Source organism: Phacochoerus africanus, chromosome 8 (assembly GCF_016906955.1).
Source record: "Phacochoerus africanus isolate WHEZ1 chromosome 8, ROS_Pafr_v1, whole genome shotgun sequence".
NCBI classification, from domain to species: domain Eukaryota; kingdom Metazoa; phylum Chordata; class Mammalia; order Artiodactyla; family Suidae; genus Phacochoerus; species Phacochoerus africanus.
Genome location: NC_062551.1, coordinates 142,304,288 through 142,320,997, shown reverse-complemented (window position 1 = coordinate 142,320,997; position 16,710 = coordinate 142,304,288). Strand labels below are relative to the sequence as shown.

General features: G+C 37.0%; 1 protein-coding gene across 4 annotated transcripts in view; it reads left to right on the top strand.

The window, feature by feature from the left end:
- The window catches only part of LRRC7 (leucine rich repeat containing 7), a 528,235-nt gene that overhangs the window by 484,065 nt on the left and 27,460 nt on the right, over positions 1 to 16,710 (top strand). For all 4 annotated transcript variants that reach the window (XM_047792054.1, XM_047792057.1, XM_047792056.1 and 1 more), the window contains one exon: positions 11,077 to 11,169. In XM_047792054.1, the coding sequence (XP_047648010.1) occupies positions 11,077 to 11,169 (93 nt within the window). The remainder of the gene's footprint in view (positions 1 to 11,076; positions 11,170 to 16,710) is intronic.

The window sequence follows — 16,710 nt, the reverse complement described above, 5'->3', positions numbered from 1 at the left end:
ATACCACATCTCCTTTATTCAGTTATCTATGGATGGGCACTTGGGTTGTTTCCATGTCTTGGCTATTGTAATAGTGCTTCTATGAACATTGGAGTGCATGTATCTTTTCAAATTAGTATTTTCATTTTTTCTGCATATATAACCAAGTATGCTGCTGGTTCATATGGTAGTTCTATTTTAGTTTTTTTGAGAAACCTCCAAATGCAATGTGGATATTGCTCAGGAGCTTTGAAAAATACTGATGCTCTGGCCTCATCCCCAAAGAAACTTATTTGTCTGGATGTGAGCTGGGTAATGGGAATTTTTGAAACTCCCCAGATGATTCTATTCCATATCTAAGGCTGAGAACTGAAATGTGAGATAATTATATAGCTCAACAATTTACCAACTGAATAACATATTTCCATTAATACTATTTAGGAGTATACATAAGCTATCCTTAACTTACAGATTTTTTTTTAAAGAAACTAACATAAACTTAGTTTTTCTCTTTACAAATGTATAATCCACGGCAAAGCATATTTGCGTATGTGGAACATATAGATCCCAAAGCAGAAATAGGAAGGAAAAACATCAGCATGATACTTCAGATGTCTCAAAACCATTTCACATATTAACTGATTTAATCTCACCAATAATGTTGTGATGGTTAGAGCAGTTCTTGTTTTATTGACTAGAAAGCTAAGATTCAGAGAAGCTGAGCTGAAATTAAAATCCAGTTTTATGGGAGTTCCCGTCATGGCACAGTGGTTAACGAATCCGACTAGGAACCATGAGGTTGCGGGTTCGATCCCTGCCCTTTCTCAGTGGGTTAACGATCCGGCATTGCCCTGAGCTATGGTGTAGGTCACAGACACGGCTTGGATCCCGCATTGCTGTGCCTCTGGTGGAGCTGTGGTCAGTTCCGATTAGACCCCTGGCCTGGGAACCTCCATATGCCGTGGGAGCAGCCCTAGAAATGGCAAAAAGACAAAAAAAAAAAAATCCAGTTTCATGAGTCTACCGCATTACATGCTTCAGCCCGCTGTACTACAGCCAAACATAGAATTCAAGAGTAAGCCCACACTAGAGGAGTAAAGATAGAAAAATGCACCCTTGAGTCCATGTCTTCCCCAGACAAGAGAACATACTCGCTAATGAACCTAACATGTCAGGATGGCCAGAGCTCCACAGAAGTCTCTTGCCAGTTCCTGTGAACATACATTCTAACTAAAGTTTGTGCCTGAAAGAAAACTTATAACATTACACTAGAATTACATTAGAAATATCGTCTTGAATTATGCAAAGCAATTCACATCCATTGGGGTGGGGGGCGGAGAAGGGGACGGGAGCTCTGAAACCTTCCCAGAAGGAGACTATGGCTAGTCTACCCTGGAAGAAATCATTTTAATACTTACTAATATGTGGAGTACATGAAGCAGTTGGCTGACACATGATTACAAACATTTCTTTAGATGCTCTAATCAGCTGCCTAAAGGGCTTACAAGCGTCCCAGGCAAGGCTTTCCTATATTGGGGCCAAGTCAGAAAAATACTTTATTCTGAGTGTTTAATGTAAGAAGAACAACTTGGAAAGATGGAGATTTTTAATTAAGAAATTTTAAATTAGGGGAGTTCCCTTCATGGTTCAGTGGAAAGGAATCAACTAGGAACCATGAGATTGAGGGTTCGATCCCTGGTCTCTTTCAGTGGGTTAAGGATCCGGCGTTGCCGTGAGCTGTAGGTCACAGAAGTGGCTCAGATCTGGCATTGCTATGGAAACATGGTGCAGGCCAGCAGCTGTAGCTCTGACTAGACCCCTAGCCTGGGAACCTCCATATGCAGTGGGTGCGGCCCTAAAAAGACAAAAGGCGGAAAAAAAAAAGAATTTTAAAAGTAAAAGGAAATAATTTAATAAAGATGGTTAGAAAATAGATGTTAAAATGCTTTTAATGTATATTATTTGCTCAAATGATTTCAGGTACATCCTTTACCTCATTCTGCTACTGATGTATATTTTTCCCAAAGAATTTCACTCTTCAGTGACCAAAGTCATGCTGCAACTCTGAAATTTCATAGTTCAACATAAATAATGTCTAACTCAACACCACAAATTCTGCAAATTGACTTCATGAGTTTCGTGTAGTCATGTAGTCGTAAACACTGCAGTAGGAATCACAGGACTTCTCTCAGTGTTCCGCTACATATGTGTATGATCTCCTTGGTATTCTGAAGTGTAAAATGAAGGAAATGAACTGACTAACCTTTAAAATTCATTTATATACTAAAAAAAAAAAATCTAAGTTTCTACTTGCTAGATACAGACAGAGTTGGCTTTTTCTTTTTTCTGAAAAAGACCTAGAAAATGCTACTCAAAGGATTTTATTCATCAGTCTATTAGTATGTTTTTTATTTCAAAATAAATCTTAGCCCTTTGAGTTGGACTTGCATCTCTAATTCCCAACAGAAAAAGATATGAAAATAGAAGAAAGATCAAAAAATGGTAATTATTCTTGAATATTAACATTTATATATTTTTTATAATTAGTATTACCTTTTTGAGTCTATCACACAGGTTCATTAGAAATTTTGGAGAGGAGTTCCCATCGTGGCTCAGCATTAAGGAACCCGACTAGTATCAATAAGGATGCAGGTTCAGGAGTTCCCGTCGTGGCGCAGTGGTTAACGAATCTGACTAGGAACCATGAGGTTGAGGGTTCGGTCCCTGCCCTTGCTCAGTGGGTTAACGATCCGGCGTTGCCGTGAGCTGTGGTGTAGGTTGCAGACGCGGCTCGGATCCCGCGTTGCTGTGGCTCTGGTGTAGGCCAGTGGCTACAGCTCCGATTCGACCCCTAGCCTGGGAACCTCCATATGCCGCGGGAGCGGCCCAAAGAAATATCAAAAAGACAAAAAAAAAAAAAAAAAGGATGCAGGTTCAATCCCTGGCCTTGCTCAGTGGGTGAAGGATCCTGCATTTCCAGGGCTGTGGTATAGGCCAGCAGCTACCCTCCTACTCCACCCCTAGCCTGGGAACTTCCATATTGCAGCAAGCACAGCCTAAAAAGGAAAAAAAAATTGGAGAATTGCAGATAAGTTTCATATAGATTTCATGTGTCTGTGCAGTGCACATTAATGTTAATCACAACGAAAATTATAAAACTTTATAATTGCATAGCACTCTTTATGATATAAGCACTGTTATATAATAAGCAAGAAAATCAGGAACTTAAAGTAAAAGTAGCAGCAAATTTTATTTCAAGTTTAATTTACGTGTCATGAAGCACTCCTCTACTTCTGTCAAGTCCCACAGTCAAATCTCCATCCTCATCTCATTTGATCTCTCAACATGTAGTGTGACTGACCTCTTTCTTTATATTATTTTCACTTGGCTATCACTTCTGGTTTTCCTCTTTCCACAGGAGCCATTCTTTCCTGATTTCATTATCGGCTCCTCTTTGTTCCCGACCTTTAAAAGGTAGCGCTATCTAGTGGTCAGACCTTGACACTCTCCTCTTTTGCATTCATACTCACACCTATATGATCTCTTTCATTTCCAGGATAGATGACTTCAAAATTTATCTATCTCCAGCCCTGGCCTCTCCCCTATACTCCACATGTTTATATTCAATTACTTTCTTGTTGATATCTCAACCTGGATGTCCAATGAATGTCCTTAAACTGAGCATAATCAAAAGGAAGTCTTCATTGCTTGGCCCTGCACCTACAAAACTGCATCTCCTCTAGATTTCCCCATTTCAATTAATGGCTGGTTTTGTTGCTATGGCCGAAGATACCTGATTCCCCTTTCTCACAGCCCATGTAAACTACATAGCAAATCCATTCAAATATTTTATGAATTCACCACTTTCCATTACCTGTATTGGCACCACCTTTTCGACCATCACCTCACTCCTATCTGCTTCAGTAGCCACCTGTTTTTCTCTTCTTCCAGTTGCCTCTATACAGTCTATTTTTCCCTGCCAGTGTGATCTTTTTAAATCACAAATCAGGAGTTCCCTGGTGGCTCAGCAGGTTAAGGATCCAATGTTGTCATGGCTATGGCACAGGTTCAGTCCCTGGCCCAGGTACTTCCTCATGCCATGGGCATGGCCAAAAAAAAAAAAAAAAAAAAAAACGTAAATCAGAGTGTCGCTCTTCTGCTTAATTTGAAATTTCTGAATCCTTATAAATCTTACAGTGACATAAAGTGCCTACAGATCTAGCCCCTGCACTCTCTCCTACTCTTAAGCTATTTTCTCACTAGTCATGCTGATCTTGTCATTGATGTTGCTTTTAATAGCTTTATTGATATAATTTACACCCCATAAAGTTTATCTATTTAAAGTGAACAATTCAGTGGTTTTTAGTATATGTGTACAGTTGTACAACCATCACTATAATCTAATTTTTAAACATTTTCATCATTCCAAAAAGAAAGTTTTACCCATTATCAGTCATCTTCCATGTGCCCCCACCTCTTTTCCCCTCCCAGCCCTGGACAATCTTCAACTACTTTGTGCCTCCATACATTTGTCTGTTCTGGATGTTTCATGTAAATGAGTTCATATAATATGTGAGGGGTTTTGTGACTGGCTAATTTCAATTAGCATAATGTGCTAAGTGTAGCATTTATCAGTAATTCATTCCTTTTTATTGCCAAATAATATTCCATTATATTATATATTCCAGTATTCTAAGAATACTGCTCATTCTTTCATCAGCTGATGGACATTTGGGTTGTTTCCACTTTTTGGTCATGATGAATAATACTGCTATGAACATTCACAAACAAGTCTGTATGTGAATGTATGCTTTCTGGTGTGTAGTTACCTAGGAATGAAATTGCTTTGTTATATGGTAACTATACTTATCATTTTTAGGGAGCTTCTAAACTTCTTTTTTTTGCTTTTTGCTTTTTAGGGCCGCACCCACAGCAAATGAAGTTTCCCAGGCTACGGGTCGAATTGGAACTACTGCTACCGTCCTATGCCACAGCCACAGCAATGTAGGGTATGAGCTGCGTCTGTGACCTATATCACAGCTCATGGCAATGCCAGATCCTTGACCCACTGAGAAAGACCAGGGATAGAACCCAAAATCTCATAGTTACTAGTTGGATTCATTTCCACTGTACCACAACAGGAACTCCCTAAACTCTTCATAAGTGTCTGCTGCATTTCACTCCCACCAGCAATGAACAAATGTTCTAATATCTCCACATCCTCATCAATATTTGTTATTGTTAGTGTCTGTCTTTTTAAATTTTTTTGTCTTTTTTTTCTTTTTATCACCGTACCTGCAGTATATGGAAGTTCCAAGGCTGGGGTCAAATTGGAGGTGTAGCTGCCAGCTTACACCACAGATTAGCTGCAGCTACAACCTATACCAGAGCTTGTGGCAATGTTGGATCCTTAACCCACTGAGTGAGGCCAGGGATTAAACCTGCATCCTCATGGATACTGGTTGGGTTCTTAACGCATTGAGCTACAACGGGAATTCCTGTCTTTTTTATTATAGCCATCTTGTGAAATAGTATCTCATTGTGCTTTCAAGTTATATTTCTCTAATAACTAATGATGTTGAAGGTCTTTTCATGTGTTTACGAGTCATTCATATGTTTTCTTTGAATAACTGTGGAAATTCTTTGCCATTTTTAATTGGGTTATTTGAATTTTTTAACATTCATATATTATGGATACAAAACACTAATCATATTGATGATTTGTAAATATTTTCTCCCATTCTGCGGATTGTCTTTTCACTTCTTGATGATCTCTTTAAAGCACCAAAATTTTTAATTTTGATAAAGTCAGTCATCTCCTTTGTAACATTTGGTTTCATATATAAGAAATCATTGCCTAACTCAAGATCATGGAGATTTACTCTTGTACTTTCTACTTAGTGTTTTATAGTTTTAGCTCTTCCATTTAGTCCCTTATTTATTTTGCATTAATTTTTATGTATGGCGTGAGGTGGAAGTAAAAGGCATTATTTTGCATGTAGGCATCCAGCTGTCCTTATACCGTTTGTTTAAAATATTATTCTGCCGTCATTGAATTACCATGGACCTTTTGTTTAATATCAATTCGTCACAAATATTAGGGTTTATCTCTTGATTCTTAATTCCTTTTCATTGATCTCTAAGTCTATCCTTACACCGTTTTTTTGTTTCTTGACTTTAAAAGACCCATCTGTCTTTAGGGCATTTAAAATTACTGTTCTCCCTGCCTGGAATAGTTTTCTCATTTTTCCTATTGTCTGTTGCTTCATCCTTTACCTCATTCATATTTCAGCTCAAATGTCACATTCTCGGAGAGGCCCTCTTGACTACCTAAAATAGCTCCTCACTCCTGTTCCATCATCTCTGCCACCTTTTCTGCTTTATTCTTTTTCATAGCTCATCTCGCTATTTGAAATTATTTATAGTTCACATATTTACTGTCTTCCTCATTAGAATCTAAGTTCCATAAGGGCAAGGAATTTTTTTGTCTATCTGATAAGGTGCCTGACACTTGGTAGAAAATCAATAAATATTTGTGGAATGAAGGCATGAATCATAATTTGCACAGCAATTTTCACTTTCAACGCTACAATGGTTTTTCTAACCAGTAATAATATAATTGAAGCACTTTGAACAACTGACACATCTTCTAAAAACTCAGCATCTGTTCTAAGAAAGATCATCATACACTTTTGACAGTGAATAATTGAGAGTATCTTTTGCCAAACAGGCATGTCACACCTCATTTGTTTATTCAACCAAAAGCTGAGTGCTAACTATGTGCCACCCATTGTTCTAGATAGTCAATGAAGAGGTAAAAAAGAAACACCAGGAGGTGATTCAGATGTCCTACTTTCATAAAAATCCAGTGGATGAGGATGCTTCTCCACCAGAGCTTCTCTATGATAATACTCTTCAGTTTCCAGGCCTGGAAATGGCCTCAGAAGTGAAACATTTTTTATTTACAAGATTCTTTCTTAGGGTTCAGCAATTAACAATCCTCCAACAGATCAAAACCTTACCTTGAATTTCCTATAGTACAGATTATTTGAAGTTTTGCTTACTTCACTTCCCAAAAGGCTTTTCAAGCAAGTATGTAATTTGTTTCTTCTTTAAAATAAAAGATAAGCCAATTCTTTTATATCTAGAAATAAGCTACCTTCTTTTCCATTTTTTTTTTTTTTAATCAGCTATGCCTCTTGGTTATGAGTGACTCAACCTAATCAGACTTAAGCAAAAAAAGACTGTTTCAACTCATGTAAACTGAAACTCCAGGGATGGGGGCAGCTTCAGATAAGGCTTACTGCTAGGCTTGGAGGAAATCATGACTTTCTCCATGGGATGATTCCCATCTCAAAAAGGCTTTTTCCTCAGGGTATAAAGATAGCTCAAGAGCTCCAGACCCTCTCAGATTTAAAGCTAACAAGAAAGATTAAGATTCTCTTTCCTGAAAAATCTTGATAGGCATCTCACTGCTCCTGTTTGATTGGGTTAACTGCCCATCCTATAGACAGTCATATTTCTAGGGAATACACTGCTTTGTTTTAGGTCTAGATAACATGACTCATCGAAAGCATACAGTCTGAGGGTAGAGAAGTCAGTGATTCTTCAAAGAGAAGTTGAGGTTATATCTGTCAGAAAAAGGATGAATAGATCTTGAGCAGCAAAAACAGTAAGAATCCACTGAAAGCTTTAGAATACAGACTTTAAAGAGAATGCTCATTAGAACAAAGCATGGTAAGCAAGTTATTTATAGAATCACCAGGTATCTTTCTGTAATAGCAACTCTCTAATCCTGAAGTACACACACACCCACACACACCCGCGCAACTATTTTCTTTGCTCTTTCTACTGGGTTTTAGAGCACTGCAAGACCAAATCAGATTGCTGTCTTCTAGAGATTATAGATTATGACCTCACAGAGTCTTACTGCTACATAACAATCCATTTGGTCACGAGCCTTTCCAAGATAAAACCCACTCTTTTAATTAGAGCAAGATTAACACAGACCAGAAATATCAAGTAAAGTCAAATGATGGAAGCCAACTCTGAGGCAAATGCATCATTCACTGCCAAGCTGTTACTTATATTTTCAGTCAGAGTTCACCTCTTGATATCAATATCTTAATAGAAAATTGAAAAGCGGATTTTCATTATATAAGCTACTTAGTAGCCTCCTAAGTCTGACCTTTTGCTAGAGCATCCCATCTCCTCTTTGCAAAACCTCTTTAGTTTCAGACCCTTTCTCAGCTGTGAGGAATTCTCTCCTCTTAACATTTTATGGGCCCTTTGGGCCTCAGCAGACAGGTGGAACTCCTTGTATGTGACATGAATACTCTCTCTGACATGCTTTATGGGACACAACAGTCACAGCCCAACTTATTAGCCATACCATAGCATCCCCAAGGGGCGTCTAGCTTCAGATCAGAATTTATGGCTGTTTGTCATATTTATAAAACCACAGTGTCATCTTTGTTATTTCCATTATTAAAAAATATATTGAGGTAGTTCTTCATATACTTGGCACATATGAAATTTGCTTTCCTTAGATTTTTAGTTCTCTCCAGATTGACAATCATATAAAATAGATACAGTCACTACCTTGAAAGAGAATGACTGGAAAATATTCTCAGCAATTTACTTTGTAAATAAAATCCGTTGCATATGTTTCTATGTAGATTTTACAGGGATCTGGGTAAAGCCGGAAGTGCATATATACTTTCTACATATTACACTATGCAATATAAAATGTTCACATTAGAAAGATACAACCCAAAGTTTAAATAACCTAATTGGAAATGCACAGATATATGGGAAAATGCAAAGGTAAAATGTTTAAGTCATATTAGTTCCTTTTTTCCCATTTTCTAATTAATACTACTAATAAAAAATGTCTGCAAGGAGAACTCGTATGTTGAATAAAGCTAAAATATTCCTTTGAGCTACAGCGAGCTATTATATGTTCATATCCATAGACCGTGAGCCATATAAACACAAAACTATTAGAAACTGTAGTATCCAGCACCTATGTGAACTGGTTTTAACAAATTCAGTTCAATTAAAGGAAAAGTTGTAATTAAACCTATCTTTAAAATAAAAACATAGGAGAGTAGTTATGGTAATTGCAGTTACTCCTCATTTAGAAATTGTTCATTAATGACTCTATCATAAAAATTACATTAGTGGATAGTTTTTTGTCCTTGTGTTGCAGGTGAACTATGTAATAGTTAAACATTATATTTGCTATTAAAGATGTGACAGTGAATTAAGAATAGTCTCATTAAATGGCCAAACCTATTTGATCTAGTTCCCATAGACTCACAATATATGCTAATTAAGTCAGGAATAGGATGCAAGTTTGCCTTGAAGGATCTAAGAGGTAAGGCTTAAATGTACCTTCATTATACAAATGTAGAGAGCATATTGTAATTTTCCTTTGCCCATAAGCAAATTAATAAACTAACCAGTGCTGCTGGGGAAAACATTAAGCCCTTTAAGAAAGCAAACACTTCCAGTCATCTTTAAGAACATTTCCAGTGTATATTTATATAAATAGAAAATATATGCTAATGTATTTCTTTAGACTTTTTCCCTTAACTCTTTATTAGTCATTTGCCTGCTAATCTCTGGTAATATTTGGTTCAGCCTAGTTCCAGTATTTGTTCTGTATTTAAAAGTTATAAAGGAGTTCCCGTCGTGGCGCAGTGGTTAACGAATCCGACTAGGAACCATGAGGTTGCGGGTTCGGTCCCTGCCCTTGCTCACTGGGTTAACGATCCGGCGTTGCCGCCGTGAGCTGTGGTGTAGGTTGCAGACGCGGCTCGGATCCCGCGTTGCTGTGGCTCTGGCCGGTGGCTACAGCTCCGATTCGACCCCTAGCCTGGGAACCTCCATATGCCGCGGGAGCGGCCCAAAGAAATAGCAAAAAGACAAAAAAAAAAGTTATAAAAGTTGGGGGTTTTTTTTCCCTTTATGAAACCAAACCATATGCTCCCTCTGTGGTCCCAAGTCTTTCCTATATCTGGGGTCACCCTGTCCAAACTTTACTTGGAAAACTAGCATTTTCACCAGAGCCCACACATACGCATTCCCCGGATCAGGATCATCATGAATTCCTAGGTTTATTATAGTTTGTCTACATCATTCCTGGCATTGATTTCACTTCTGCTGAATTCTTGATCTACTTTCTTCGTATCATTTCTTATAACAGCTATTGTCTTTACTACAGCTTCACTCCAAGGTGGACTAACTGCTAATGCCATCCTTTCCCCATAGAACTGCAAAGCATAAGACTCTGATGTCTAACAGATTTCATTGATGATTTGGAGTTTAGGGAGTTATAGAGCACAGAATACTAGAATATTAACCTTCACAGTCCTATTTATCCATTCTTCCCTGTCACAATTTCTCCATATTTTTCACCTCTCTCTTTTTTAATGTTTTTCTCTTTCCCCTAAGATCTGTAACTGCCTCCTCAGGACCTGCTGCCAAAACCCCAAATTCTTTTTACTGAGTGTTTCATTCTTCCTTTGTTTCACCTTTACTCAAACTATAGGTAAAACCTCTCCCCTTTCTCAAATTAAAAATAGTGCTATTTCTAAACAGTAGAGTTATCTACCAAGGAGATGATTTGTTCTTCTCTCCTGGAAAGAGTAACAACTTGTTTAAATTAAATAGCCATCTTTTCCCCAACTCCACATTGCAAATTTTCTTTCACTTAGTCATATGGTCCTTTCTAATTATTCAGAATTTATGTGCATTTAAAGTAGATAATAAAAATAATGCACAATCTTTTCATTGTTAAAAGGATTTTAATTTTTGAAAACTACTAATCAAAATTTAGTCCTGCACACCGTGATGAATAAATACGTACTCATGTCTCTTGCCCAGGTTATTTTAAGTCAGTTGCAATCATAACTGATGCCTATAGAAACATTAAGTATTTTATCAAAATTTATACTGTCTTTTGTGGAGCAGGTTAATATAGGCTAGCCCTGAGATAAATAAAATGTAAATCTTCTCTAATTGGATACAGTTATTTGAAGATATTTAGTTTTTATATGTATTTGATTACCTTTCTGTATCTTTTTTACGTAGTTTTGTGTGAGAATAGAGAAGAATCCTGGCCTTGGATTTAGTATCAGTGGTGGAATTAGCGGACAAGGAAATCCTTTTAAGCCTTCTGACAAGGTAAGAAGTGAATTTCTTATTGCCAATTTTCATTAGAAAAACACTGTATTCCACTGTGGCAATTTTTTTTGTGTGTGTGATTTTAAGTGTTTTTACTATGCCTTAATAAGCTAGTTAACTAAGAAGCCAATTGGAAACTTTTCAGCATGGGGGGGAAAAAAGAATTCATTGCCATGCTTGACAAATCCTAAGATTAAGAATTTAAGCATTCTCTTTGAAAGTTGCTTGTGTTTATGCTTTTTGTTTTGTTCACAATAGTATATATTTTTAAAGGAGGAAATGCACGTGATTCCTAATAAAGCATTTCCAAAAGCATTTATTTGGGAAAATGTTTTCTCATAGTACCAGAATGATTAAATAATGATTCAGTACTAGGGCCAGCTGACTGACATCTCTTTAATCCATCATGTCATAAAGTATTTCACTAATAGAACTGTAGAACTGAAAGACCACAAAGAACAAATATTGTATGAGAAAATCAGAGTTAGGCATGGCAGAGGAATCAGGTCCTTCTCTCATTCTTACCCGTATTTGTCAAACCAGGATTAAAGTTTCACCTCCATCGCCAGCTCTAACCTCAACCACTGCCAAACATCTGGCCTGTCTGATCCCTCTGGGAACCACTTGACTTTTTTATTTAAAATATATATATATATATACTATGAGTTACATGATTTGCCCTCTACCATCAGTATTTAAAAAGCTCTGCTTTTAAACAATTAGTAATTATAATTTGATGATAAGTGAAACTCTTTTTTTTTTTTTTTTTTTGCTTTTTAGGGCCGCACCTACAGCATATGGAGGTTCCCAGGCCAGGGGTCGAATCAGAGCTACAGTTGCTGGCCTATACCACAGCAACATCAGATCCGAGCCGCATCTGAAACCTACACCACAGCTGATGGCAACGCTGGATCCTCAACCCACTGAGCAAGGCCAGGGATCGAACCCGCAACCTCATGGTTCCTAGTCAGATTCTCTTCTGCTGCATCACAATGGGAACTCTGATAATTGAAACTATTTACATTTGACTTCATCAAATTTAATTGCATTAAATCACATCATAAAACTTTGGGATGATGCAGTAAGACAGAAATTAGATATGAACAAAATCTCCACAGGATTTACCTTTCAGTTATAAGCTGGTGAAGATCCTTTGAATTCACCACTATTAAAAAAATAGCTCACACATCAATTTCTGATCAAAAGACTTGTTTCTGAAAAAAATTCAGATGTCCCTACTCTAGGTATTTCTCTAGCCTTTAATCCCTTATTTTCCTCTACTTCTTCCTAATCTTTTTATTTTCTACCATTCATCACGCCCTTCTTCCTCTCCTTTCTGAAGAAGAAAGGAAGAGGTTGGACCAAGATGAAGAACTACCATACACATTAGAATGGAAGGACCTGGAAAGAAATCCCCAGTAGCCATAGATAGGAGTTCCTTTGGTCAACTGGTTGAAGTAGTTCTTCATGTATAAGGAATGTGTGTGAGGCAGCCCTATATAATTATGGGAATTCCAGTTAGAAAAGTTCATGCATAAGTAACTGCTACATTTCCATTTTGAAATGATAGGATAATCATTGATTTAATAGAATTTAACTATTCATGGCTTAGTAGCACCAAGTGTTTACTGAACTTGAAGAAATTTTTAATATATCTTAAGATAAAAAATATGAAAGTTCAAAATTATCAGAAACACATGATTGTATTTTTAAAAGTCCCAAATTGGGAGTTCCTGTTGTGGCTCAGCAGTAACAAATCTGACTAGTATCCTTGAGGACATGGGCTCGATCCCTGGCCTCGCTCAGTGGGTTAAGGATCCAGCATTGCCGTAAGCTGTGGTTAGGTCACAGACACGGCTAGGATCCCAAGTTCCTGTGGCTGTGGTGTAGGCTGGCAGCTGTAGCTCTGATTTGACCCCTAGCCTGGGAACTCTCATATGCCATGGGTGAGGCCCTAAAAAGACAAAAAATAAAAAATGAAAGTCCCAAATCATTGTCTTAATCATCTCGATCCCTCTTTTTGGTTTTACATTGCCTCCGTAAGTTTTTTCCATGAAAAGTTAACATTATCATTCATATTCATTATCATTTAAATTCAAAAGACATGTTTTTCTCTCTTTTCTCACCAGCATATACATCTTTTCACTATATTTTTGGAAGCCACAGGGTAATCAATAAATATTTTTCAATTAAGGACACACAAGTTGCTAGATAGTCAAGATGGCTTTTGAATGCTATTTCTTTTATACTGTTGTTTTCAACTGAAGGGGACAGTAAGTGTAAGTCTTTCAAATCATTGCCTGTAATCCTTCTGCTATGAAGAATATGAACGCTTTATAACTATTAATTTAATTTCTCATTTTGATGACTCTATGAAACTGAACTATTTCTATGATCGTATAATTTTCTCTTAAAGGCAACATATATAGAGCTTGAATTACATAATATCCATTGAAAGATTTCCCCTCAAAAGCACTTTTCTTTCCCTGATTACTTTCTAAAACACTTTAAATCTGAAAAGCGAGTCTCTATTATTGCAAAATGGATGGGAGTAATTAAAAGTTCCAAGTTTCTTGAAGACTCAGATTGCCTTTAATTTATTGATCACACTAACCATGTGATGACTACTTAAAGTGTGGAAGGGATCTAAAGACATTGGCTCTGATAATTTCTATAAGAGTTTAATTCATTCACAAGGAAAGGAATTGTAATCTCTAGGAAATTCAGTTGCATATTCTTAACCCCAGTGCCCTGTCTTTTTAGTGGTTGCATAAAATTTAGAATAGAACCCAGTGCCTATGCCAAACCAAAAATACCAAACAGTAAGGAAATGAAAATGAATTTTAAAAGTACTCCTCTCTCCAATGCTGAAAAACAGATTTTTTTCAAAAATTGGCTAATTTATAGCTGAGAGTGAGGAGAACCAAATTACATACATATTTTAATTCAACATATAGTGCCTGGATCAGAAGTTGATGCTTTATAAAGAATTGTAGTCATGCAAAAGCTTAAACTTTAATATGATGCATACTTTCTTCTAATAAAAAGTCATGGATTAGAAGTAGTTTCCAAAACACACATTATTTTACTTACTATTAATGAATGTTTAAGTGTTTTGTAATGCCATTCAAAATTCTAAGTATGCAAGATATCTGAATGTCTTAGAGTCATTGAAGATTTTCTGTACCAAAGTGTCAAAAGTTCATTCCAGTCTCTTCATTACAATTGCTAGAAACCACTGTTTCAGCCAAATGCCAAGGACCACTGTGAAGTAGCATCCAAATCAATTACCTGGTATACAGTTAGATAGGAAAAGCATGAAGTCGTCATCTCAAAGAGCCGAGAGTATGGAGCTGGGCCAAAAGTTGTGTCATCCAGTCTGGTAGAAGTTCCAGTTTAGGTTCTGTGGTAGTGTGAGAATATTGCAGAACAACTCTTGGTACAGTCCAAAAGTTAACCGAGGCTTTAGGGAGAAATCAGGGTTAAGCCAGATATGAAGACTGTTTGGTACCAGACTCTAAGAGCTTAGAACAGCATCTGGTTTTGCAAATTTAACTCTTCTCAAAGACCCCAAGGTAGTCCTAATCAACTATGATCTCCTTGGGTTAAACGGATGGAGCAAATCAGTCAGGCAATTCATGATATTACAGGAACAATATTTAGTAGTTGAACAACCCAACTCATTCATCGTGGAATTCATTTTTTGGGGTTCACTGCCAGGTGAAAACAGCCTTTACATACTTGGAAAACCAGATGAAAATGGCCTTACATAAGGCTTGCTTTTGCCCTCCCAGTGAAGTAGATGGGAGCCATTATCTGGTTTATTTTTAAAGAGAAACATTGCTGTCAAGTCAAGATGCTCCCAAGAGATAAAATTTTGATACAGCACATCTGATGATAATAATAAAAGTATAGCCTTTTATTGAGTATCTATAATGTGCTATTCATTGTATTAGGTTCTTCATACATAGGAACTTACCTGATCTTCATAACAACTTGTGTTACTTGAGTATTACTCCCCATTTTGTTGATAACCCACGGGGTTAATTAATTTGTCCAAGGTCATTTAGCTGACCTGCAGCAAACAAGATGTGAATACAAACTGATCTGTCTCCAAATCCTTTTCTCTTAATAAGCACTGTGATGCATATCTCTATCTGCAAATGTCACTTAGCCGAAGAGCCATGTGACAAATGTATACCCTGTAGAGTTGAGACTAATATAATCATCTAATATTAAAAGAATTACAGAACACTCTCATTGTTACAGCTTAGATATTTGCATCAACAAGTCCTTGGAAGTCAGCATGTATTTATTTATTCTCTATTGAACTTAAATAATTAGAGGCATACTGTATACATTGGATTGCTAAGCATTTATATAACTTTTGGAATAAGCTATTATTACAGTGTAGATTCCACCTCAAAAGAAACCACAATAAACTTTTCCTATATTTAAATATTCATAAAATAGTAATTCATGATTGCAAAATTTAAGTAATATGCCAATATTGTATCCACCAGATGATGTTAGGAAGAATGGATCAATGGATGATTGATATGACGTTGTTGTGTGATTTCATAAGGCAGCCCAAGACTCTGAAAATAAATGAATTTTTAATAATGCATTCACATAGTTCATCATTCAGGGACTGATAGCCCTCCTTGATTCATTTGAGAAGGAAGGACTAATATTCTGAAGTTTACAGATATTAAGGAAAATTCACAGCCCTTTCTCGATATACTCTGAACGATCCATGAACAATTAGCAGGTCACAGGATCAAAATGGAAGCTGTATTATAAATATCTTCAAATCATTTCACAGCAGGAAATATATATCCTGGGACCCCGGGACCAAAAAATCCATATTCTCTACAGTTTTATCTCATGCTCAGCAGATGCCAGAGAGCCCACCCATATTTCCACCCATTTGCGCGGTCTGCTTATAGACACATAAATGATGGAAGAAACAATCCATATTCTTTTTTAAATGCTTAATTTGTCTATGGTACAGATAAAACCCAAGACCAAGGAAGTATATTGGAGGCATGGTAAATGTGAAATACTCTAATCACCAATAAACTCTAAATAAATGTTCTGGAATTTCAGAATAAATTACTGTATCTTATTCTATATAAATTCTATAAAACTGATGCCAAACAGCCTGCAACAAGACTTAGGCCCCTCTTATTTACATCCCACCTTCCACCCTTAGGGGAAGAAAATGGTGTTGGGAGTTCCTGTCATGGCTCAACAATAACAAACCCGACTAGTGTCCATGAGGATGTGGGTTCACTCCCTGGGCTCACTCAGGTGGTTAAGCATCTGGTGTTGCCATGAGCTGTGGTGTAGGTCACAGATGTGGTTCAAATCTGGCATTGCTGTGTCTGTGGTATAGGTTGGCAGCTGCAGCTCTGATTCGACCCCTAGCCTGGTAACTTCCATGTGCCGCGGGTGTGGCCAAAAAAAAAGACAAGACAAAAAAATGGTGTAGAGATGGGTATTGCATCAAATAAATGTTTTCATATGATTAATGTTAAA